General features: G+C 34.5%; 1 protein-coding gene across 1 annotated transcript in view; it reads right to left on the reverse strand.

Annotated features, from left to right (window-relative positions):
* Adgrl4 (adhesion G protein-coupled receptor L4) overlaps positions 1-17,920 on the reverse strand; it is a 108,811-nt gene extending 90,891 nt beyond the window's left edge. The window contains exons 1-2 of the mRNA XM_013018370.1: positions 17,805-17,920; positions 16,329-16,478 (exon numbers count right to left, since the gene is read on the reverse strand). Of these exons, the coding sequence (XP_012873824.1) occupies positions 16,329-16,478; positions 17,805-17,826 (172 nt within the window). The 5' untranslated portion in view covers positions 17,827-17,920. The remainder of the gene's footprint in view (positions 1-16,328; positions 16,479-17,804) is intronic.
* Between the last annotated feature and the right edge of the window lie 9,122 nt (positions 17,921-27,042).

Below are 27,042 nucleotides of genomic sequence, written 5' to 3' on the forward strand. Positions count from 1 at the left end.
GACAACCAATCATAATGTTAGTTACATAAAACTATATTTTATACAATAGAAGGGGGATGAGTTAGTCTCCATTCACTAGCTAAAAGTTTCCTTCCTTGTAATGGTAATGCAGTGATTTTACTTGGGAGTTAAATGTGAAAGAATAATATGGTTCCAAGTAATTTTGGTTTTTTAACCTAGTCAAGACACATTGCCAGATATTTCAATTAATGTGCACCAAGGTCACAAAATCAATTTCTTATCAGCCAAAAACACTCATACAGTAAATTTTATTTTCAAACCATAATCTCTAAATTAAATCTGTGTACCTAAAAAAATGAACTGCAGAAACTCAGTCCCTGGGTTTTCTCCCTGATCGTATTTTTATAAATGGCACAAGGCTTTGTATGCTATATTTAGCCTACAATGTTTGGATAGATTCTAATCTTCTTAAGGAAAGTCATTATCTCTTTCCATGGTAAATAAAGACTAAAGTGTTAATTTCTTCCTTAGAATAAGTATAAGGTTTAAATAATTCCAGCATTCTGTCTTCCAGTCATTTATTTGAAAACTTTTAAACAATTGTAAAGAGGCTGTATCCTAATCTGGAGTTCTAGGTAATATAAATTATGTGCCTGAAACTTAAAGGTTCAGAAAAAAAATTATGTTAAGATGGAAAATAGCATTACCTTTAAATAAATACCATATAAAAGAACCTTGTGGAAACTGAGCTTGTCTGACCAATGACACTCAAGGTAATGACATTTTTAATGAAAACTCTTTGACTTGAATATAAAATACCATCATCTATTTTCGATGCTGGAGTTCCTTCTCTGTATTCCAATTGTTATCCACATATTTTTTTTCTCCCCCTCACCATCTTCATGACTACAGCGGAAACTACAGTCACTGAAAGTTAGAAATTTTCATCTAGGCTCAATGGTGGTTGAGTAAAATAGTTAAAGAACATAAAATACTTCAAAAGTTAATTTTGAAAGTTCCTTAATATGTTCATATTTAGAAAAATCCCAATTTTCTGATGCTTTTTCAATTTTTTAACAATCTAAATGTTAGGTACATGTATGTGAGTGCATGAAATTCAATACCCAGTGATAGTCTCCCATATAGCTGACTAACACATACAAATGTATTGCAACTACTGATCCTTGGGACTAAATTGGTGTTTGATGGTTGACTAAAAAGCAGTATACAAGATCATATCTGACACAGACAGGAAATAGAAATTAGCTGAGATAAAACATTCAGAGAGGCTCGGCGTCGGTGACTCACGCCTGTAATCCTAGCGACTCAGGAGGCTGAGATCTGAGGATCAAGGTTCAAAGCCACCCGGAATCAAAAGCTATGTACATATGACCAGATAAGATGATGTTAAGTGAAATGAACCCCAAGATAGGGACACAAGTAGTCTTTTTCTTTCTTGCTATTGTTCCTAACGTATTTATAATGTACCACGTGATTTTTTTTCTTTGTATATTCCTCCTCTGTTTTCACTGTATTTGATGTCGGTGCCCTGCATCTTTTATATACACTTCTCTAGCTTGGGCAGGGGAAGGGAAAAAAACAAAATGTTTAAATAGGGATACAGGTTGACCCATTGTAACAATGAGATGTACAAGACACTATGTTGAAAAACGAACTCCGTGTGACTCTTATCTCCAATAAACCACCAGAAAACCGGAAGTGAAATCAGAGATCATCAACTCATTTCCCACACGTTCTCCTAAACCTGTGAACTTTTATTTGACTTTAGTACTACTAAATAGAGTGAAAACAAATTATGTAGTGAGAGATAAAGTATACTTGGGGATCTAAAACTCCATTGTATTTAGACAAAATATTTTTGGGGGGATAGAGACAATATCTTTTCATAAGCTTATTTATATACTGAGAGTACTAAAATTCTAAGTGATTTAAAAGTATGAAGAAAAAGAATCCTTTCATTTCAGTTTGTCTATGGTCTATTATTCTATTTAGTCAAATTTAGTTTGATAATAACAAAATATTTTTGGGACCAATTGTAACAAAATGAAGCCTTTTATTTTGTACACATTCATGTACAGAAGATAAAATGTCATTTTCAATATTTTAATGATAAATACATACAGCTTCGTCTATTTACAAAGTTTGGCTTTTGTAATTAATGTAAAAGCTTTGGAAATACTAATATGACTAAAAACAATGATTTTACTTTTCTAAGTTTCAATGAGTTCATGCTTTCTAGAACTTTTGTGAAAAGGATGGATATGTAACATCCAGAAAGAACTAACACAGTCAACATGACTCTTGAGACTCTCAAAAGACATGGACCAGGTAGCCTCAAAAATAGAAGACCAGGCCTTAACATTTCCTAACAAATGGACAAATGGGCGGTGTCATTCTTTCTAATGAAGGCATAGAATTCATATATATATATATATATATATATATATATATATATATATCACATTTTCCAGATCCCTTCATCTATTGAGGGGCATCTGGTTGGTTCCATATCTTAGCTATGATAAATGTAGCTGTGATAAACGTAGTTGTGCTGGTAGCTTTAGTATGGCCTTGTTTGTGATTGTTTGGGTAAATGCCCAAAAGTGGGATTGCTGGGTCATAGGGGAGCTCCATGTAGTCTTTTGAGGAACCTGAATACTACTTTCCAAAGTGGTTGAACAAGTTACACTCCCAACAACAATGCAACAGAGTTCCCTTTTGGCCACATCCCCTCCAGTATTTGTTCTTATTAGATTTCTTGATTATAGCCATTCTAACTGGGGTGAGGTGGAATCTCAATCTTATTTTGATTTGCATTTCTTTTATGGCTAGAGAAGTTGAGCATTTCTTCATGTGTCTATTGGCCATTCTTATTTTATCTTCAGAGAAGTTTCTCTTTAAGTCTTTAGCCAAGCCAGACCCAAAGAAACATAGGTCCTATGGTTTTCCTTATTGGCAATAACTAGTATATTTCTAGGACAAGCAGAAAAGGTCAAAACTATGTACATATGACCATATAAGATGATGCTAAGTGAAATGAACCCCAAGATAGGGACCTAAGAAGTTTCATCCTTCTTGCTGCTGTTTTTAATGTATTTATAATGTATTATGTGATTTTTTTGTTTCTTTTCTATGTTCTTCCCCCATGGTATAACCCCTGTTTTCACTGTGTTTGATTCTGGTGCCTTGAGTCTTGTTTCTACATTTTTCTAATTTGGGAAGGTGAAGGGAAATAACAAAATGCTTAAATAAGGACAAGGGATGACTCCTTGTAACAATGAGATATAGAAGATACTATGTTGAAAAGGAACTTTACCACTTCAGGGAGGGAGGAGAGGGGGAAGTTGGGGATGTGGGGAGGGAAAGGATGGTAGGGGAAAAATAAAGGAGGAGGTAAAAATGCATTACAGTGAAAACAGGGATTAGAATTTTAAAAATCACATGGATGGGTTGTATTTATTTATTTATTTGTTTGTTTATTGGTCAGTCATGGGGCTTGAATTTAGCTGTCCCTGAGCTCTTCAGCTAAAAAGCTCATGCTCTACCACTTGAGACACAGAGCCACTTCTGGTTTTCTGGTGGTTAACTGGAGATAAGAGTCTCAAGGACTTTCCTGCCCCAGCTGGCTTCAAACCTTGATTCTCTGTTCTCAGTCTCCTGAGTAGCTAGGATTACTACAGATATGAGCCACCTGTGCCTGGCTTACAACATTGCTATATTTAGATTTCCTTTCAATACTGTGGTATGAACTCAGTTCCGTGTGCTCGTTACTACTGAGCCACATATCTACCCCTTTTTCTGTACTACTTTTGTTTGAGCTAGAGTCTCACTTCTTGCTTGGGTGTGTGCACTGGACTGTATTTCCCCTACTATAAATTTTTAGGGATTGCTTCCCATCATATCTAGCGTGAGAGACATGGACATACATGCTCAGCTTCTACCCATTGAGATGAAGTCTTGAAGACTTATCTTAACTGCCCAGAACTTTGATCTTCCCAATATCGTACTCACGTAGCTTAGGATGGCAAGTATGTTCCACCATACCTAGCTATATGTGAAGAATAGTCTCGAACATTTCTGCCAAGGTTGGTCTTGAACTATTATCCTCCTGTTCTCAAGTAGCTAGAATTAGGTGTGAGCAACTGGTGCCTACCACTATGTGAATCTTGAAGGAATGAGACAATGAGATGTAGATACAGAGGAGGAGTAGAAATTTTATATTATCTTTAGTAGTTACACAAAGCAGTGCCATTTAACAGTTGTTTATTAATACCTTGATTGATGTCACCTCTTTTAACATTGTCACACATCCCTCCTTTAACTTTACCTTTTCTCACTCTTCTTAATTGTCAGGGCTTTTAAAGACTATGAATAATCAAATCAAAGTGGTGAAAAAATAGAAGAACAGCTGAGGACTTTATTGCCAATGTTACATCTGACAGAACCTCAGAATATGCTGCTTCCTAACTTTGAACATATTCAAAAAGTCCAATAAATAATTTAAATTTCAGCCTTACATAGTTGACCATACAACATAAAATAGAAAAACAAAGATATTATGCAGGAACCAAACATGCATTTTTATGTGCAAATTAATGTAAAATTTCACCTGGGCTATAATAGGTATTCTTTATTTGTAGCAAAATATCTGGGATGAGACTTTATTTACAGGATTAGGTTGTCCAGCTTTATCAGCCTTGGTAATATGTAAACCTCACCCCAAAGCTAAGTGCCTGGTTAGTTCATGCAAGTAGAAATACATCATTCACAATGTCTTAATCAATTTACCATAGGCAAGAAACACTAGAACTGTAACATTTAGTATATTGGATCCAAGATACTTTGATAGTTTCAGAGGATATAAGCTAGAACAAGAACTAGTCATTGTTAGAATTCCAGAAAATCAATCCAACTCTGAAAATGTACATCAGTTAGATGTATAATATAAAATAAAATGAAATCACTCAACATGCAAAACACAGTAATTCATAATTAATAAACTTTAAAGGCCTTTAAGACAAGTGATATTGTACAGCATTTAGATAGTACCTCTCAGTCAATACCATTCTTCATAGTGAAAGAGCCCAGTTTCTTTCCCAAACACACATGCTAATGATTATTTTGCCCCATTTTGATACCTACTAATAAAAGACAAATATTCAATTATAGGTTTCTTCCAGAAGAGAGTACTTGCCTCGCTGAGCAAATGCTGACCATAAACACTCAGAAATTCTTTGACAATTACAACACAAGAACACATTTCATGAGATAACATTTTGTAGCAGTAGTTACATCGTTATTATGATGTCACATCATGCTCCTTCTCCCAAAGTGGATACCTACATGCGATTCAGAGGAAATACTCTGAAGCACACATATCTTAAACATGATTAAACATCCCCAATAGCTAAGAAAATGCAAAAATTATGATTTTATAGCCTTCAAATCATTTTAATTGTTCAAGTGATTCCAATATAATGTTCTCATATTAATCATTTTCAATGCTTTACCTTGTAGCACTGTAAAAGAAAAGTGTGCTAAGAAGACTGACCCCAAAACTTATTTTAGAGGAGTAAGAAGATATCAGAGAAAGCATGGAAAAAAGTTTTCATTTATATGCCAAGTTTTAGTGATTTGTGCATCTGCTTGGTAATATTGGGAGAAATCTAAGGTTACATTTTGAATTAGCATGAAGAATTGTGGTATACAATGGTTACGACTAAGGAGAAATCTGAAGAGTAGGTGAAAACATCTCCTGCATTGATCCTGCCAGCTTCAGAGATCAGTTTAAAAGAATGGGGAAAATGAGATACTTGCACTATTATAATGAAACAAGTTAGATGAGTTTAAACAAAAAAGTTTGAGACAATGGGGTACTCTGGCCATAAAGTAAATGCAAATCAAAACTACACTGAAATTCTATCTCACTACAGTTAGAATGGACATCATCAAGAATATGAACAGTAATAGATGCTGGTGTGGATGTTGGTAAAAATGAATCCTAGTACATAGTTGAGAGTGAAAACTTATTCAATTACTTTGGAAAGAAGTACAGAGGTTTCTTGACAAACTAAACATAGAACTATCCTATGACCCAGCAATTCCTCACTTGGGAATTTATCCAGAAGATTACAGACAAGGATACAGTAAAGCTACTAGCACAGCTACATTCATTGCAGCACAGCTAAGGTAAAAAATTAGCCTAAATAACACTCAGTGGATGAATAGATCAAGAAAATATGGTGTATAAACACAATGGAATTTTGCTGATACATTAGAAAGAATGATTTTGTACTATTTGCAAAGAAATGCGAGGATCTGGAAATAAATTACATTAAGTAAATCAGTCCCAGAGACAAAAAAGATGTATATTTTCTTTCATATGTAGAAGCTAGAATTAATATATAATTATATAAATATGCACTACCCTTTGAGGTGGTATTCAAGTATACATAAGTTCATTAACTGAAATACGGTAGATTCAGGTAAGAACTAAAACTATGCAATTCCTTAGAAAAGCTAACTCACAGCCCAACAAAATAAACACCAGGAAAGGGTCATTGAAAGTGTGTGGGAGAAGATCAAGAGGAGGAGGATAGAGGAATAAAGAAAGGAAGGGGGGAGAATGCACTCAAAATTCAATGAATTTTGTACAAAATTAAGAAGATTGATTCCATATCTTGGCTATGGTAAACAAAGTTGCAATGAACATGCTCATACTGGTGGCTTTATTGCGGCCTGGTTTGTGGTCCATTGGGTAAATAAATACCCAGGAGTAGGATTGCTGGGTCATAGGGCTGTTCTATGATTAGTCTTTTTTAAAAAAAAATATTCTTCATTGTAAAGATACTGTACAGAGGGTTTTCAGTTACATGAGCAAGGTAATGAGTCCATTTCCTATTGAGCATTCTTACACCCGCCTTTGTTTTTCCACCACCACCTTTTCCTCCCCACCTCCTCAAACCCCCCCCTTCCTTCCCCCGCTGCACCAGAGTTTTAAAGTTCATTTTCAACATAGTGTCTTGTACATCTTATTGTTACATTGGGTCATCCTGTATCCCTATTTCAGCATTTTGTTATCTCCCTTCCCCTCCCCAAATTAGAATGTATATACAAGATGTAGGACACTGGAATCAAATACAGTGACAACAGGGGTTATACCAAGGGGGAAGAACATACAAAGAAACAAAAAAAATCACATAGTATATTATAAGTACATTGAGAAGAACAAGAAAGATAAAATCTTTTGTGTTCCTATCTTGGGATTCATTTCATTTAGCATCAGGTTATATGGGCATTTATATATAGCTTTTGACCTCTTCTGCTTGTCCTAGATGTAGACTAGTGCAAATAAGGGACCACTAATCCTCAAAGAAAATAGCCAGATTAATAAGTGGGCTAAAGACTTAAAGAGAGACTTCTCTGAAGAGGAAATAAGAATAGCCAATAGTCACATGAAGACATGCTTAACCTCTCTAACCATAAAAGAGATGCAAATCAAAACAGTATTGAGATTCCAACTCACTCTAGTTAGAATGGTTATAATAAAGAAATCTAATAACAGATGCTGGAGGGGATGTGGCCAAAAGGGAACCCTATTGTATTGTTGGTAGAAATCTAAACTTGTTCAACCACTTTGGAGGTTCTTCAAAAGACTACACATAGAGCTCTCCTAGGTTTAGTCTTTTAAGGAAACTCCACACTGTTTTCCAGAGCTGTTGAATGAGCTTACATTCCCACTAATAGTGCAAAAGAATTCCCTTTTGTCCACATTCCTGGAATCTCAGGTTTTTAGGTTTTGTTGTTGTTGTTGTTTTGTTTTGTTTTTGTTAGTGGTAAGGCTTGAACTCTGTGCCTGGGTCCTATACCTCAGCTCTTCAGCTCAAGGCTAGCACTGTCACTTGAGCCACAGCTCCACTTCTTTTCTGGTGGTTAATTGGAGATAATAGTCTTATGTCTTTCCTGCCCAGGCTGGCTTTGAACCTCGATCCTCAGCTCTCAGCCTCCTGAGTAGCTAGGATTACAGGCATGAGCCACTGGCACCCAGCTAAAAATCTCAGTTTTGATATCCCTCAGTAGATCAGGAAAATGTGATATATATATATATATATATATATATAATTCTAATTGATGATTATAATTCAGTTATATATATAATGTCAAAATATACAATGGAATATATATAAATGGAATTTTACTCATCCATCAGAAAGAATGATATAGTAGTACCATCTGTAATGAAAAGACTTGGAAAAAATTATATTAAGTGACGTAAACCAGAGCCAAAGAAACATAGGCTATATGATTTCCCTGATTTGTGGTAACTAGAATGTGCCTATAAATCTACAAGTAAACACACTGACTGATTTAAATAATACATCTATATATTATAACTATATGCACAATATTGATATATGCATGATAAATTATATAGGAATCTAGAAATTCACACACTGGGGCCAAAGGAGGATATGCATAGGAGTGGTGAACAAAGAATCAGTAGCTATGTGCAGATGATCATATAAGATAGTATTCTATGAAATGAACTCCAAAAAAGGAAACAAGGGACATTTATTAATTACCATTGTCGCAGTCTTGTTTTCTTTTCCTTTTATCTTATTACTTTATTTTTGAGAGAATAATGGGGGGCACATAAAAGGTAGAACAAGAGTGAACAAATACAACAGTAATATGCACTAAACATTATGTGGAAAATGAATTTGATATCTTGTGGGTGGGGATGGGAAGGAAAAACCAGCAGAGAGAGAGAGATGGAAGGGGAGACATGGTTAAAAAAGAATTGTACTCATTACTCATTATTTGATTCATGTAACCATAACCCTCTGTATACCAACTCTACAATAACAATTCAACAAAAAAGAAGATTGAGGGTAGGGGTGGCGTGGGTAGGGATGGGGGAGAATGATGAAAAGGGCGACATTTTTCAAAAATCTTTGCATTCATATACTACTTTGTTGAATGACAACTCCTTTGTACAACTACATAGATGATAGAAGTATATTTTTAAAATTTGAGCTCTTATGCACTTTTCTGTACCTGCCCCTATATGCACTAAGCAGCTATTCACTTTTATAGATTGCAGAAGGAATCACTCTTAGTGTGTGGATTCTCATGGCCTACCGCTGATCCCTTTTCCTATTCCCTCTTATCCCCCACTGATTCCTTTCTCCTCTTGTTTGTCCTGCTACTAAATTTGAACTCAGGGCCTTGAGTTCAAGGGATTCTACCACTTGGGATACTTTCCAGGCCCTGATTTATTTCTTTTACTGTCATTTCACTTGGCTTAATGGGTAGATAGAAAAGAGTTAAACAGCTATTAATCATTTGTGAATTTCATCAAGATATTAAAACTTACAAACAGTCTAATTTCAGGGCATTTACTAGGCAGAAAGTTTTAATATATTTCTTATACTATTGTAGAGGAAAGAATAAATAGGGTGTATATAGAATGAATATGATTTATTTTTACCTTGGTTAAGTTTAATTTCCTTTATTGTAGATTTACCTTATAGAACTATTTGAAGCAATTCTTTGTTTAATCCATACATAATCCACAAAATGATATACTAGTCCTTACTTTAGAGTGTTACTGGGATTAAATTCACAAATACATGTAAAGTGCTTAGAATATTATTTAGTTTACAGAGAGCAATAAAATTAACCTCAGTAGTACCTTTTTTTATTAAACTATAAATCTGAAACTTACTTAGGAAAAAAATAACTGTAAAGTAGTTTAAATAGTAGGCAAATAATTTACTGCAAAAATCATGTCTCTGTAGTAGGCTGGTAAGGGGATTTTAAGGGGACATAACGTTGGTAACTGACATTCTTAGAACAAAGAAAAGTCTCCAGTTCTGAAGAGTAGTCTGAAATCCTAAAACATATCCAATAGCAGAGCTATAAAAAACAAAGCAAGACAGGCGTGGCAACTCACACCAGTAATCCTAGCTACTTGGAAAGTGGAAGTCAGAATTGAGGTTCAGAGCTTGTCATGTCAACACCGTTAGAGAGACCTCATCTCAACAAATGAAGAACAAAGCAAAACTGGGTCATCTTACTGGCTTCTCTGGTTCTATATCTGGCAGATAGCCTAGAATTTTTCAGCTTTCACAATCAAGTGATATAATTCTCTCTCTCTTCCCTCTCTCATCTCTCCCTGTCCCTCTCCCTCCCTCTCCATTAATCTCCCTCTCCCTTTCCTATTCTCTTTACAGTGCTATAATCAAACCCAGGGCCTTGTGCATTCAGGATATGACGTTTTTCTTAATTTAATATCTTAGCAACTACTGAAGAGATGATTAAATTGAAACTATTAGGTGGCATAGGTCCCATGTTCACTTTGCATGCAAAATAAAATCTAATTATACAAAATAATATTCCATTTTATTGCATTGGTCCTTTACCATCAACACTTATTATAGGGCATGTGTTTATATACTAAGATCATCTTGTCTGTTCAACTTGTAAATTGATGTTTAGCCTAAAATAGAGCAATATTTTCACCTGGGGGGAAAAATTCTGCATCCTAACTCAGATAGTATTTCTGATGCCGAACTTAAAAATATACTGTGAAGCATATAATTTAAAATGGATTTAATATAGAATTTTGGATTACTGATTGTTTCATCACTGTGCTATTAGTTAATACTAATTTTTTGGTTTTAGACAAGCATTAAATCCATCACAATGTTACTAATAAGAACATGATTAAAAATAACTAATGCTTATATGAAAGGAAACATTTTATGATGCTTCATCATAGATTATTTGAGATAATTAATCATGGGAAATAAACATCATGTGTTAGAAGTGGCGCTGTGGCTCAAGTGGTAGAATGCTAGCCTTGAGCTGAAGAGCTGAGGGATAGCACCCAGGCCCAAAGTTCAAGCCACTCGACCAAAAGAAAAGAAAAAGAAAAAGAAAAAAAAATAAAAATCATGTGTTCATACTAAACCTTTGAAAGTCTTAAGAAAACCTAATTAGATAGTGGGAGAACCACTATCTAAGAAGAGGGTAACTGCTCAACAAGAAATGTACGCATTACCTTACTCATGTAATTGTAACCCCTCTTTAGATCATCTTTATAATAAAATAAAATTTTAAAAAATAAAAAAGAGATACCTAATTATTATGTCATTAATTGTTTCATTGCCTTGTAAGATCAACAAAAAAGTAAACGTGAAACTTTTCTGAGACTTTGCAACACTGACACTGAAAAATCTGTTCTGGGAAAGTTGGTCTTTATAAAACTCTGGAACTGACCAGAAAAGTTCAAATGACACAAACCCCTTTCCCTTTATTCTTTTTAGCATAATATTTTCACAATAGTTTATTGTTTGATTTGTTTCTTTCAATAATTCATGAAATTTGTAATCTTCCAGAGTGGATATTTTTGAGGAAATTCCACCAAATTATTATGGTAGGTTTTGTTCTCTCTGTTGTTCAACCCTTCTTGAGAAGAGGAAAGAGGTCATATTTTTCTAGTACAATGGAAATAATTTTGTGGAATTGGCAAAGGCACTTGATTTGTTTGGATGAGGTTCACAGAAATTGTGTGTCCTGGAATGGAAGTCTTGAGTTAAGTTAGATAATTTTTTTCCTAAATAAATTGCATTTCCAGTCCTATGTAAGAAACCCCACACAAGTACAAGACATGAACATGTTTCATACATCAGCATCTAGAAGCATATCGGAGTTTGTACTTTTCCAAATATTTAGTACTATCACTTATTAACTTCCTCTGAAATGTTACTGCAAAAAATACATGTACTCACAAAAATCTGAAGGAATTTTTCACCGTATATATTATATATGGACCAAAATGTATATGTAATATTATTGAAATATGTATTTTTCAACTTTTCAAATATTTTAAGTATTACCAAAAAATCAAAAGCCAATTCATTCTGAGGACTTCAAAAAGAAGACACAAAATAAAAAGGGGTAAGATAAACTAGAAACAGTGATAGGTAGGAAGAAAGTATAAAATGTACAAGGATGAGAAAAGTTTCAAATGAACTATGAGAACTGGCAAAGAATGATAGCTGAAATATGTATGAAAAGATGCCCAATGGGAAGGCTTAAGACAATAAAAGGAGAGGTGTAGAGGTTATTGTGAAACATTGCTTCTCCTTGGTTATCTGAACTGAGAAGTTTTGGTTCATTCTTCATTCTTGGTATGTTATTTCCCAGAAGTTCCACAGCTATAAAATTGCAATGTAATTTGTGATCTCCAACGTATTGTATGATATCATATGAGTATGTGTAATTTATTACTGTGACATCACATTGGCATTCAAAAGGCTATTGATGGTAGAACATTTTATATTTTAGATCTTTGGGTTAGAACTGTTTAACCTGTGTGTCTATGTATCATAGTTAAAGGTGAAATAGTATAGAAATGCAGTACTAAAATAAACAGAATACATTTCTATTTACATTTCTATTGTGGAAATGATAACTTCATTAAATATTGAAATCTTTAATTATTACTTATAAAGTTTAGAAAGTATAGTTAATTATGTGAACTGATGTGCAAATACACATAACACTTATCTGCACACACATTTTGTATGCCTCACATTTATTCTGATATCTATTAGTTTGCTTATTTTGATGAACATCACTTTTTTATTACTAAGGGATAAATTTTATGTAAGTAAAAGTTTGTCCTCAGCAATTCTTGTGAATTGTTTGAATTGGCACATCATGCACATTCTGAATCCACAGGTCAAGTCTTATAATTCGTTGGCCACTATTGTGATATGGTTTGCTCTCTAGTTCATTATAACTTTTTCCCAGTTGAGTTCTACAGCCTATGCTTATTAGATTTTGATGAAAACTGCTTTTGAAATGGAAAATGTGTCTTTTCCAGTGTTGCTATCAGGACCTTATTATTTTCCTTGTGATGTTGTTTCATAATAGTCATGTTCCAAGCTATGCAAAGACATTTATACCTATGTAAAAAGCTATGTCAATATTTGACAGTTCCTACCCTTATCCTTGGAGCAATGGCTTTTCTCACTCTAATTCCATGAAACTCCCAACACAGTCTCCTGTATGTAGTAAGTGTTATCTGACAGTAGAGGGACTATCTCTCACATCTGTTCTCAGATCCACATACCCTCTGCTGTATGTTTCCACTTATTCCTCTTTGTGACTTCTTATAGCTCACTTTATTCTAAAGAACAACAGTGAAGGTCATGTTACAGTCACTGTTAACAATATTATGTTCTAGATACTCATAAAGTTTCTGGAAGATGAGCCATCTCTCACTTCCTATATTCTGATGAAAATTTCTTACCAAGTGAAATAACCCATAAAGAATAGCAAGAGAAATATATGTTTCAAAACTAAAATGACCTCTTTTTAGAGTCAAATATCATCAACAGCTTCAAAACTTTTAAATGTATCTTAATATTTTTCTTAACAATTTTCTCCGTTTCCTTAGTTTTCCCCTTCTTCCTTCCACTCTTCTTTCTGTTCTGACTTCCTTCTGGTTTTGGGATTTGAACTCAGAGCTTTGCACTTACAATTGCTCTACTACTTCATTCCTGTCCCTGAGTCCATTTTGTTGTAGTTATTTCTTTTCTGATCTAGCCTTGCACTTTTGCCTTGGCTTAGCTGAAGAATATGATGTTTCTATCTAACTCCTACATAGTTGGAATTATGGGTGCACACCAGTGGCTGGCTTTCTATTGGGACTGATTTCCTTAACTTTTTGCCCAGGCTTTCTTTGAATCAGAATTTTCCTGATAACACCTCCCCAAGTATCTGGGAGTTTAGATGTGAAGCACTGTGCTGACTTTCCATTCCTTTTGTATAATGCTCATCAACATCAAGATAATCGAAAATACTGTTATGTCAATATAGCTATTAAAATAATGAACTCTTATTAAAATGACCTTTTCCTACCAATTTTCCAAAAGCTTGGACTACCCTAATTATTCCAGTCAGAAATATGTTGATGTTTAGTAATACCAAGAGGGCTGAAATCTCAGTTTTTGAGTTCTGACTCTACCACTCAGTTTTGGGGTGCAGGAAAATCTACATCAGCTTTCAAGATCCTGTTTCTCTCACATAGAAAAGACTATTGTCTGGACCTCCATCAAAACTAGTATTATCAGCAATAATGTAATAATAAACAAAGGAAGTACCTGCCCTTTTCATTTCAGATATTTGATGTCAGAATTGCTGTGGCTCAAGTGGTAGAGCGCTAGCTGAAGAGCTGAGGGACAGCACCCAGGCCCAGAGTTCAACCCCACAATGGACCAAAAAAAAACCCAACAAACAAACAATAAAACAACTACGACTGGCTATCCTTTGTACACTGTATTGCAGCTTATTTCACCTGAACTTAGTATACCTTTCAATTAAAGTGAATCTGTGGCTCAAAGTGGTAGAGTGCTAGCCATGAGGCAAAAAAATTCAGGGAGAGCACCCAGGCCCTGAGTTCAAGCCCTGTGACTGACAAAAAAGGAGAACATGTGATATTCTTTAAGTTGAAGAGGAATTTAAGTTTAATATAAACTTAAAAATAATTCCCAGAGCAAATTTTATTTTGAGAAAAGAAATAAATTCAAAGGTCTGAAAGTACTGTTTGTCCCCTAATAAAAAACATTTTCTGTACTTTATTGACTTTAATAATGACACTAATGATAAATATCTAAGTAAAAAGTCATTATTGCTTAAGAAGTATAACGTTGTAGTCAGGAGTTGGTGGCTGGGCAGGGAAGGTGATTCAGTGGTAGAATGCTTGCCTTGCATGCATGAGGCCCTGGGTTCAATTCCTCAGTACCACATAAACAGAAAAAGCCGGAAGTGACACTGTGGCTCAAGTGGTAGAGTGCTAGCCAGGCACAGAGTTCAAGTCCCACGACTAACAAAAAGAAAAAAAAAAAAAGAAAAAAAGGAGCTGGTGGCTCTTGCCTACAAGCCTACCTACTCAGGAGGCTGAGATTTGAGGATCTTGGTTTAAAGCCAGTCCAGATAGAAAGGCCCTTGAGACTCTTCTAAGTCACCAGCAAAGAAGCTGAAAGAGAAGGCATTGCTCAAATGGCAGCATCCCAGCTTTGAGAAGAAAAAATTAAGCAAGAGTGTGAGGCCCTGAATTCAAGCCCTAGTACTAGCACTAAAACAAACCAACCATAAAAAAAAACAACAAGCAAACAAAGAGTACTATGGTCCAGTTTGAAGTGAGGCATATTAATATATCTCATGTAATATTTTGAAGATCAGTCAGCTGTTAACTTTCCATTATGCCATTCAATTAAATATAAATAAAATTGATAAGTGTTTATGGAAAGAGTTATGTAGTGCTTACACAATAGTAGATTACACATTTTGGCTGCATGTAAAGACAGAAACATTTGTTCTAAAGCACTCTTAAACAAACCATAGCTCTGCTGTTCATTTTTAATCTGATTATGATGAGCATTAGTCAATATATACTGTATATTTCATCTTTTAAAAGATGCTTTCAAATTGGATCATGAGATCAATCTGTTTATGTTATAAAGAACTATGTATATGCAATTGTTACACTGAATAATTTTCTGGTTTAGTTAGAAAAAGTATATGTTATTTCAAACAGTTCTATGAAAAGAATGTACCTCAGAAAAGAATGTCTTTTCAAAATTGATTTCTTTCTGTGTTTCATACTCCTCCTTCCCTTCCCTTCTTTCTTTCCTTCCTTTCTCTTCCACTTCCTCTCCCCTTTCTCCTCCCCTCTCTTTTTTCCCTCCCCTCCCCTTCTTTCCCTTCCATTCTTTCCTTCTTTTTCCTTTCCTTTTCTATTTTTTCTTTCTTTCTATTCTTTTTTTTCTTACAAGATCTTCCTATGTCACAATTCTTCTGCCCCAGTCTTCTCCGAGTGTGTGTATTATAGGCCTGCTCTCTCTCCATTTTCTACACTTACAGTATATATGAGAAAAATCTCAGAACTCTTAATTTTGTCTTTATGTGTAGGTAGTAAAACACCAAAACTATCTGAGTATCTCATATATCAGTATATAATGGACTTCAAGAATCTTCTGTTCTTGTTCTCACAGTCCCTGACTCTGCTCTTTGTTCCTGGGTTTTCCAGCTTGAACAGAATTATTGTTAATGTTCACACCAAAAAGCATATAAAAACATCTGCAGTGAAGCATAAAAATTTTTGATATAGGAAGTTCAAACTCATTATTTGTCTGCTCAGCTTTTATTTTTCTCCATAGCATGAACTCTAAAAGTTTAACCTAAAACATAATAATTTCTGGAGGACAGAAAAGAAAGTTCATCAGACTAGTTTTACAATAAGATCAAAAGAGGTAAGGCAGGTTGTTTACCTTCACAAATGGTGACACCATTTCCTGAATAGCCCACATTGCAGTAGCAAGCTTCAGCTCCATTGCGGATTTCACATTTTGCATTTGGCAGACAGGGTGTTTTGGTGCAATTTTGAGTATGGGAACAATTCAACAAAGTGGAGAAACACACTAATAAAATAAAGAAATACATCTTTTCAAAAAAAACTTTCTCCCTCCAAATTGTTGAGTTAGAGTTCAATAAATACAAATATTCTCTTCCTTTACATCTAAGTGTATGCATTATAAAATTTTCCCAAGGGAGTATTTACCTATACAATAGCACAATAGCAATCAAGCAAAATGATTAAAGCCCTTTAAAAAAAATTCAAATGTTACTTAGAAAATTTCAACTAAGGAAAATACAGTAAAAATTCCAGCTTCATAAAAGATAATTAAAACCATAGTCTCATGATGATCCAACATCATTCTTTGCCCTAAAGTGAAATCCTTTTCAAAAGCAGATGCTAATTGTCTCCTTGAGAATTATTTATTCGTTTGCTTGTTTACTTTCTAAAAAAAAAAGCAAGGCAGATTACAGATGGAGTTCTTTCAAAGTCAAATTTTTATGTTATTGTAAAACAATATTTAACATCCACGAGAAAAGATGCAATCAATTCAGGAGATTAATTCTTTATTTTATTTTCCTAACAAAATTCTCTTAGATCTTCCTTGAATTTGGGGAAATTAAAGCACAATTCAACATGTTGCGTAAAGACTGATCCTTCAGAAACTGAAACATCACCCAAGTACAACCAACGGAATTGTAAGGAAAGAAATTTTCCTTCGGAATTGTTGAAAATAAGATTGGAAATGAGACTGTGTAGACTGTGAGGAAAAGATAAGAAAAAGCATTGGACGTTCCTTGCCTGCTTGGGGATGAACAGCTATGAATCATGTTAAGTCATTGTTCCAAAAACAGTCATTTGAGATAAATTGTCCTTCTCTTGTGCCAAGAGATTCTTAAACATTAAATTCTCCATGTCAGGCTTATATTAGACTACACATAGTCCACATATACACACCATCTACACCAGAACACATACCCCTTCAGAGATGTGATTTATTTTCTTTCTGTACAGCACAATCAAATTGGTGGTATATTTCCTGAACCCAAAGTCTAGGCAGGCCATGTCCTTAAATAAGGAAACCTCCCCCAAGTGGTTAATGGTTTGGATTTCCCAAGTTTTGGTGGGGGAGTTCGCAAGAAAGATCAAAGTCTGGGACTTGGAGAGTTTGAGGGATTTAAGAGGAACACAAAGGCAACAGTCCTGAGCTTAGATTATTCAGCTCCCAAGTTGGAAGGCCAAGGGGGAAAAACATCCTGAGTAATACTAAGTTGACTTTCCTCCTAGTCTTTTGCCAAACACACTTGCCACTTGAGCTACAGGGAGTAAAAACAATCCTGCTCCCTACAAAGGATCACCCCTGCAGGGGCCAGGGGCTCCAGGCACTCACCTAGGAGCTGGAGGAGTTTCATTGGTGGTGGCCGGTGGCCGAGGTGGCGGTAGCTGTGGTGGTGGGAGGCTGGCAGTGCGGGTCTATTCCCTGGGTGGCTGGGCGGGCGCCGCAGGATCCCGGCTCCGTTCCCTCTGACTCACCGGTTTCCTCCGGGACACTTTCCGGCCTCTTTTGTGTGAGAGTGTATGTGTCAAACCCAGAGTCTGCTGGCCATGTCCGGCCACCAGCCCCTTTCCCCAGGCCACCTGGGCTCCATTCCCTGCAGGGTGGCCACCAGTATGATTGCAGACCCACCCCAAAGTAGGAATCCCATATCCTGGGCTCTGCTTCCAAAGTGCAGCCTGTAACCAATGAGCAGAATTCTTCCCAAGCCTAGGGGGTGCCTGTCCTGGGAAAGCATCCACAACTAAAAAGGCTTTAGGGACCCTCCTTGGCACCCAAAATGTCCCTAATACAGCCTTCTCTATTCGCTTAATTTATATCCATTAAAAACAATGGGACCAGAAACTTGAGTCCAGGCATTTCAGTACTTACCTTGCTAGGACTGGGGCTCCTAAGGTGTGAAGATTAGAGCTGAGGTTAAAACAACTAAAAAAACAATCAAACCAACCAAACAATTCCAGCAAACAATAATGCCAGGTTTCCAGAATAAAACAAACAACGAAGTACTAAATACTGTTTTTCTTTTTCAAATAAAATTTGAAGTAAAAGCGGGTCTTGATCCTAATCTCCAGAACAATTTATCCGGCGCATACATTTTCCTTTTGTATGTTCCTTATATTGTTTGATTTATAGAAATATCATTTCAGGTTGGAACATGTAGATGATCCTAGCTAAAATATTAAAAATAGCTGACAGGCATAACAATTTCAAAGACAGAAGCAGATGGTTGGTTGCCTGCTTTTAGGGGAAGCTGGGGGTACAGATCATAGAAAGGCACAAAGGAAAAACTTACAGGTAATGGTAATATTCTATCTTAGTTGAGATGATGAATGCGTTGAGTACATGCTTTTACCAAAATTCATCCAACTGGACACATAAATCCAGACTACTGATGTATATAAGTTGAAGAAATTATATTGTGTGTGTTAATAAAGTGAATTTAAAGCAAAGTGTTTTTCTTCATGCCCTGTCTCAGCTCAAGTCATTGTTGCTCTAACTAGTTGGGCACAGCTTTGCCACATCCTTATGTTTAATTTAACATTTAATTTAATATTTAATTTTATGTTTCATTGAATATTGACTGTATCTACTTGGTACAGAGAGCACTGTCCCAAAGATGAACAGCTGTGGTCCCTGCATTCCATGGAGCTACAAAACAGTGGAACAACAACTGAAAAAAGTCACAATGACACAAAGGGCAAGTACTTACATAGAGACATATCTCCCTGACTCCTGACAGCATTTTCTTAGACATTTTCTAGCTTAATTTGAGATGGGAAAAACAGTTACTGAGACTGACTCTACAGTACATGAATCATTTGGGTCACAGAGTGGGTATGCACTTTTCTCAGTGTGGTACCTAGCATATGTGGCTGGTCTTGATTTCTAGGTAGGCTGCTTTGTTGTAAGTCCCCACTATATTCATTCTACAGTGAGTGGTACTGCCCTTGGAAAGGTACTCCAAGAAAGTGGAACATTAAATAGCAATATTACGGAAGTTTGAAGGGATGATTTGAATGCCTGTGATAGGATAACATATTTTTGATAATATTTTTCTTTCCTTTTTCCCCCTTTTTCTCTTTCTTTAAGCCAGATAGTAATTCAGTGGGAAACTTCCAACAACAGTCCAAACCATACATTTTAAGGCAATATCAACCACAAAAGAGCAAGAATAGACTAAGAGTAGTCCCAAAAATTGCCAACAGCTTCAACATGAGTAGGAATGTTAGGGGTGGGAAGATTGTGGCACAATCTAGAAAGGTTTAGATAAGAACCAAATTGATGGTCTGGTAAGGTCACTAAGGTCAAAATTTGATGTTTGCTTAGATTGTAAAGGACATATTTGAGACTGTGAAAGTCTTCTAGCTGTATGAGTACTAAAAGTTTAGAACTATTGACAGGAAAGCCAGGATGAAGATTAGCTTTGATGCAAAAAAGAGATGACTTCTGTTTTGTTGTATTAAATTGAAAGTATTCTAATGTCAAATGACACAAAATTTCATTTTACCTAACTAATTTAGAAGATAAAAATAAGATTCCAGTATCAGTAGTTCACATTTTCTATAATATAGGCACTTTTGATGTTGATTATAAACAAGTAAGATACATAAAACGTATCTCAAGTGTTCATTAGCTGGTCTGTATTAGATAAAATGCTGATATTTCCATTAAAAGACTATAGTCAGATTTGTTTTTATAATTATTGCTCAATTTATTTTTATTCCTTATAGAATTCTATCATTAACAATGTACCTTCTCATATTCACTACAAAGCCATATTTTCGAGAGCAATATTATATTTTTACTTCAAAGAAATAACTTTTGAAAACTTCGTAATAATAATCCATATCACTAAAATTGCCAATTCTCTGTTGACTATTTTCCTTTTTTGCCAGCTGAGATTAATTTTATGCATTGCTTTTACTTTCAGAGCTAAGATTGATAAGGTTGAAGAGACGCATCTTGTTTACAGTTTTCTGTGGTGCATTACTATACCATTTGAGAGAAACCATATGATTATGGTCTTAGAGGTTGTTCTGTAAATATACTAATTTTGTTCCATTTCCCTACTGTCCTTGTCAATAGAATGGCTAACTATCATCCCGTTACTTTGTTTTGTTTTTTTATTTTCCTGAAGGACTTATAAGGCTGTCAACAGTATAGATTAATTTTGTAGAACTGTCATAATAAAATGCTCACACCTAACAGTGATATTTGAATTTAAAGTATATCTCCTATTGTCATATGTAAAACTTTTTTCTTTCTTTTTTTTATTGTTGGGCCAGGGGCCTGACCTCTGAGCCCGAGCTGTCCCTCAGCTCTTCAGCTGAAGGCTAACACTCTACCACTTGAGCCATAGCTCCACTTTCGGCTTTTTCTGCTTATGTGTTGCTGTGGAATCGAATTGAGGACCTCATGCATGCAAGGCAAGCACTCTACCACTGATCCACCTTCCCAGCCCCTTATGGAAAGCTTTTATGGTACAAAACATTGTGGTTGATCTGAGTATTGCACAGCACTGAAGAAGTCTTTAAAAAGTAAAGGAACTTGCCAAGATAACAAATGCATTATATATTATCAATTCTGAGCCTATTACTATATTACTCAACTATGAATCATGTGACTCAGTCATGGGAGGTATTATCATTAGTAGTCTATAAAAAGTACACAATAATTAAAGTGCAGGAAACAATAAAATGTAAAATGTTTTTAATTTCCTTGCTTAATTTCAAAACCTGTGTCCTAATTCATGTTCATCATGCAATGTTCATCTTTTCCTGGTTTCCAGTGCTTATCCCTGCCTTCAGTTCATTTTGCTTTGGTTATTTTTCAATTTTTCAATTAGCGATCTGTATTTTAAGGCATGCAGGTCTTGATGACAAACCATGATCCTCTGTATCTCTGTCTACTCCATGAAGTTCCAAGTGATGGACGCTCAAACTTATCGTACATAAGGCAAAATTGAACTGGAACTATTTAACTTGAAGAATCCTGAATATTTTAGTTTTTCCTCAATGGAAGTCTCTTTAGAACCCTATATGGCGGATACCAAGATCTACCGTGTTTTGTCCCATGGATCTTGTTTAAGAGACATAGAGCCAATTCTGGCAATGATGTTGCTGTTACAGAACCTCATTGTGGCTCAGGGAATCTTGAGAGATGAAGAATTTGCAAGAAACCTACAAACTGGCCCAAGATAAGTGGTTTATCTTACTAGTTATGTGAATTGATCAATCTATTTATGAAGGTGGTAGAATCCTAATAATTTCTTAAAAGGTGCCTACTCCTATATCTTAAAGTCTTACCATGGGAGATTATGTCAATATGGTCTATAAGGGAACGAACTATATTTGTCTATAAATGTCTATTACTTTTTTCACTTATTTTGATGTCTAAGGATCCAAACAATACTAGAAGCAATAAACATTTTTTCAATATTGATTAGGAGATCATAGCTTATTAGTGCATCTTTTATACTCAAATTCATTGTGCATTTTGAACTTCTTTGCATATTTTGGGCTTTTTAATTTGTTAGTTAAATTAAAATGGTTATCTCTGATTAAAATATAACTATTACATGAAACTACCTCAATTTTAAGTATTTGATACTTTTTAAAAAAATAAAAGGTTTCTTAAAGAAGAGGTTGATATTATTAATGTAAACTCATGAATAGTTTTTTTTTCTTTAGATTATTCCCCAATGCTGACAAAGCTTTTTGACTCACAATAGAATGATGCAGAAACAAGGTTTTAAATAACTCCAAATACATTAATTCCTTCATCTTAATATGTCACTGAGTTGATAATCTTGAGATCTTTGAACTTAAGAGTTAGGATTTTCCTGAGTTGCAAACTCTTTCAGTGATAGAAAGCTATATATTTTTTTCTGCTACAAAGAAATGTTTCTATGTCCTACTCTACAATTTTTTCAGGAATAGATGGAAGTTTGCTGCACTTTTAAACTGTATCAGTTTTGTTATTTTTTAATAATCTAATAATTTGGGATGTTTATAATTTAGAGTAAACTTGTACTTCTAAAAGGAGATTTAAAACTCTAAAATATTATCTGCCCACTTATACTTATTTGCATAGATCAGGATAGACTTATAGATTAATAATTAAATTGCTTTTCATATTAATTATACTGTATAGTCAATTCATACAGATTTTATAAAGCTAATAGGATGCCATAAAACTATTAAAATGTTATGTACTGATTATTAAATACAATCTGAAGTACTAGAATGATTGCAAATACTGTTTTAAATAGTTCTTGCATTATAAAGATGATACAAAATTGTACATATACTAGTATTTTCAATAAAATTACCAGATAGTAAAAACTCATAATGCCCTAGTTACAGTAAAGTACATTAAATACCCAGTGGACAAAAATTAATGTACAGTTATCACATATGATGAATATGCACTATCATTTTAGAAATGAATCTGAATCTGAAAATGAAATTGATATAACATACTGTTATTAATAAATAGGAAGGAAATTATTTTACTGTGAATATATGAATGAAACAGGACATTAGACTACCTGAATTAAATCAAATATGAAAGACAAGGAGTTTATGATCTCACATGTGGAATTTAATAAAGCCAGACTTTTAAAAACAGAGTATAATGGTGGTGATCAAGAACAGAATGCCGGACATAGGGTAGCTGTTTCAATTATGGAGGCTGAGCAAACTCAGGAGAGCTAGCATCACATGAAAACTAGAGCTAACAACAGAGCCTACTGCAGTTCCATACTCAATAAAAGTTTGTATACTCACATGTGCAGCGTGATTTAAATAATACAATATAAAAACTATTTACATGTATTTCATTTATAAGATATTATAAATAATCTAGTGATGATTTAAATTACAAAGGAAGGTATGCATAGGATATGTGCAAATACCACATCATTTCACTGAGGAACTAGAGTATCAATGGATTTTGCTATTTGAATAGGTCCTGAAACCAGTCATTCAATAATGCCTCATGACTGATAATAGATTGCTTCCTTGAAATTTTCTGTGTAGATCTTAAGTATTCTCACCACAAACACACAGAAAAAGTAATCATGTATAGTGATAGATGTTAATCAATTTAATTAAATTAGCTATTACATGTGTATATCAAAATAACATGTTTTATTCCTAAAGTAATTTTATTAATTAATTATACTGCAATAGAACTGAAAAGACACAGCAATGAACCATGTGTGCAATGCCATCTACCAGTAAATGTCAGTGCCCAGAGCTTATCCCAAAGCCTGTGGTTTCATTGTTAAATGAGTAGTTTAAAAGTGAATTGTCTGTGACTAATAATAATAGATTTGTTAACCCCTCAAAATTCAGTATGAGGATACACATATAAATACATACATAACTTTTATTTATAGATATTCAACTTTGAAGAGTATTGTGTACTAATTTACTCCACTTTTTACGTTTGTGTTCTAATAGTTTGGTACTGCATCTTGATGAAGTAGATCCACCTCTTCCTGTTGGAGCAACAGGAAAACAAACTTCCTCTTTCCAGGGTGTCCTCAACAAGTCGCCAAGTAGCTTGGCCAATTATTGTCAGGAAAACATCTGAATATCAATTATAGAAAAATCTGTGCTGTGTTTTACACGAAATGTCATGATATTCTATTAAGCAACTCTAAGCCATTTTGTTTGGCTAAACACATTCACTTCCTTGGTCTGGTTTCTGACTAGCATTCTGACTAACTCCCATGCATATCACTGTTCCACATCAATTACTTTGCAGGAAATGTGTTAATATATAGAGGTTGGAGAAAACAGATCTTGAGTTGTATTCTAAGGACATTCCTGACCCTGTCCTTGAGTATTCCTGCTTTTATGGTAGGACTGTGATGTCACAATCAAACCATTGCTGTTTTCTGTGTTTCATTGCTGTGGAGAAACTATGCACTATGCACTGTGACAGAAGTGTCCAGGTAATAAGATGGTTGGGAACATAGCAATTTGTATTTCTGGTATTATGTTTAAACCTTTCACCATAATGTGATCATCTCATTTAGGTTTTATATATATATATATATATATATATATATACATACATACATACATACATACATACACACACACACACACACACACATACATATAGCTGACATTTTTCCAAACAGTTTTCTGAATCTTTTCATTATTTAAAACAACAAACAATCTCCCCTCCCCAAATAGATGAAATCTGAAACTGAAATGCAACACTTTCAATTCAGAGCAGTTCCATCTTATTACTCAGATAATAGAATCCTCCAATCACTTTTGGCTTCTCTCTCACACACGAGAGAAAAATTCATTCTTACATTTTTGTGAGCTCTGTTTTCCCCAATCCTTTGAAGATCAAATGTTTTTTTGTAGACAAGATCTCTTTGATAGTGATCTAAGCCATCAGTAGCCATCTTCTGGATTCCTCCATCACTTTCTTAATTCTGCTCCCATTATTAGGAGTATTTGTGTTTACTGTGCCTCACATAGCACCAGAGTGATCCCTTTAAAATGGACATCATATGACACCACCCTGCTTAGAACCATCTTGTGACAGCCTAAGCCCATCTGCTAACTCCCAGGGCCTACAATAATGTGTAGTCATTTCTATTGCTATAACTATACTTCCTTTGCTTCTCAACTCCTGTGCTCCTGCATTAAGGCCAGTGCTGGTCTCCTCAGATATTTTTATTTGGAAATATCTTGTGTAAAAATATTCCCCAATTAACTTTCAAGTCACCTGCTCAGTACAGGCACTTTGCATGTTGATTTCAGGTATATGTTTAAAAATCACCTTAAAATGAAGCCTTACAAGCATTGTAACCCCTCTGTATGGTATTTTCACAATAAAAAAAAAGTAAAGAGAAGGTTATAGAGTTTACTTAAGATGTGGCTAAAGAATAAAGAATGATTTGATGGAAAAAAAGAATGAAGCTTTTCCTGCTTACTCTACTTAAAGCCACACTCTTGGTCCTGCTCCAGCCTCCTGAGTCCTGCAATTATAGGCATGGGTGGCTATGCCAGAGTCAAACAAAAATGTTAACAGCTAAATATGTAGCTGCCTCTCTCTTTGGCAGAAATAGAAACCAGAAGATCCCTGTGTTAGTGTGGGTGTAGGTCAAGTGAAAATTTGTATTTTAGCAGATCATGGTAGGGAAATAAAATAACTTGTAACTCATTAATTCTGTTTACAGAGGCCTAAGTCAAGAAGTTCCTAGACATTCATTCTGGGAGACAAAACAAAGATGATCAAAGCAACTCTGTTTGTAAAACAAACAGAAACAAAACCACTTAAAACAATCTATATAACAGTTGTAAATATATATTTCTAAGTAAATGCTAGTAAACAAGCATATTCACATAAAACAAAATACAACAAAATAAAACAAATAAAAGCGGATATAGCTTAGAAACAATACAGAAAGGGGAAAAAATGATGTTAGCAGAAGGGAGCAGCCAACATTTGTTAAGTCTCCAAATACAACTCCTGTTATAGAGGATTTGTACTGGAACAATAAAAAGCAAGGGAATTTTGCACAAACAATGTAGTTTCTTCTGGGTAAGAAAAAAGAATAACACTGGTCAGAGAATATATGCAGTGCTCCTCAATTAGGGGTTTATATTTATGTACATGTGGTTTTCCTTTCTCACATTTAATAATAAGACTGTAACATATCAGGAACAGTGCAATATGAATAAATGATGCTAGCTTTTTTTTTTTTTACAACTATTAAAACCAACGCCGGTATCTTTCTTCTGCTTCCCATGGTATTTGCTCTTTTAAACTTAAGTACTTAGAGATATATCCACTCAGAAGAGAGCCAGCACATATAAAATATAAGAAAATGTAACTTTTATGTTTATGTATTTTTGTATTCTTTAGGTTAGTGTTGCTTAAACAAGTTGGTCTCTCATTTAAGTATTCAAATCACTTAACTCTTGTTGAATTGCAATGAGCTAGGCTATTTTCAATCCCTATCAATATAATTCCTATGATTAATTACACATGAAGATCAAGTAGTTTTTAGTTCAATAAATTTCACACATTACTTTTTTATTGGAACCGTATATTTTTAAAATTTAACACCTTTAAAGTAGAAACTATAATGTACTTTATAAATATTAATTCCTTGGCTCTATAAAATTTTAAGAGAACTTGTTAATCTTAGTATCCTAACATAAATTTTAAAATACCATTTCTTATAAAAGCAAATAATTGGAATGAAACTAGTTATAAGTGGCTATAAGCATGTTTTCAGATAATTGTTGAATGAATTATTAATCACTGCCAATACATTGTGTGAATTAATGTGTTAAAAAAACAATACTGCCAGGATGGATGGGAAATGCTGTCATAAAATTCAATTCATATTCTACAAAATTAAGAAAATTGAGTGAAGAAGTGGGTTAGGAGGGTTGGGGAGAATGGTGAAAGGGATTAAGATGCATGTATTCATATATTATTTTATTGAATGTCAACTCCTTTGTAAGACCACATAACTATAAAATTTAAAAAATAAATAAAAGCTAAATAAATAAACAAAATAAAATGAGAA

Source organism: Dipodomys ordii, unplaced genomic scaffold (assembly GCF_000151885.1).
Source record: "Dipodomys ordii isolate 6190 unplaced genomic scaffold, Dord_2.0 Scaffold39, whole genome shotgun sequence".
Taxonomy (NCBI): domain Eukaryota; kingdom Metazoa; phylum Chordata; class Mammalia; order Rodentia; family Heteromyidae; genus Dipodomys; species Dipodomys ordii.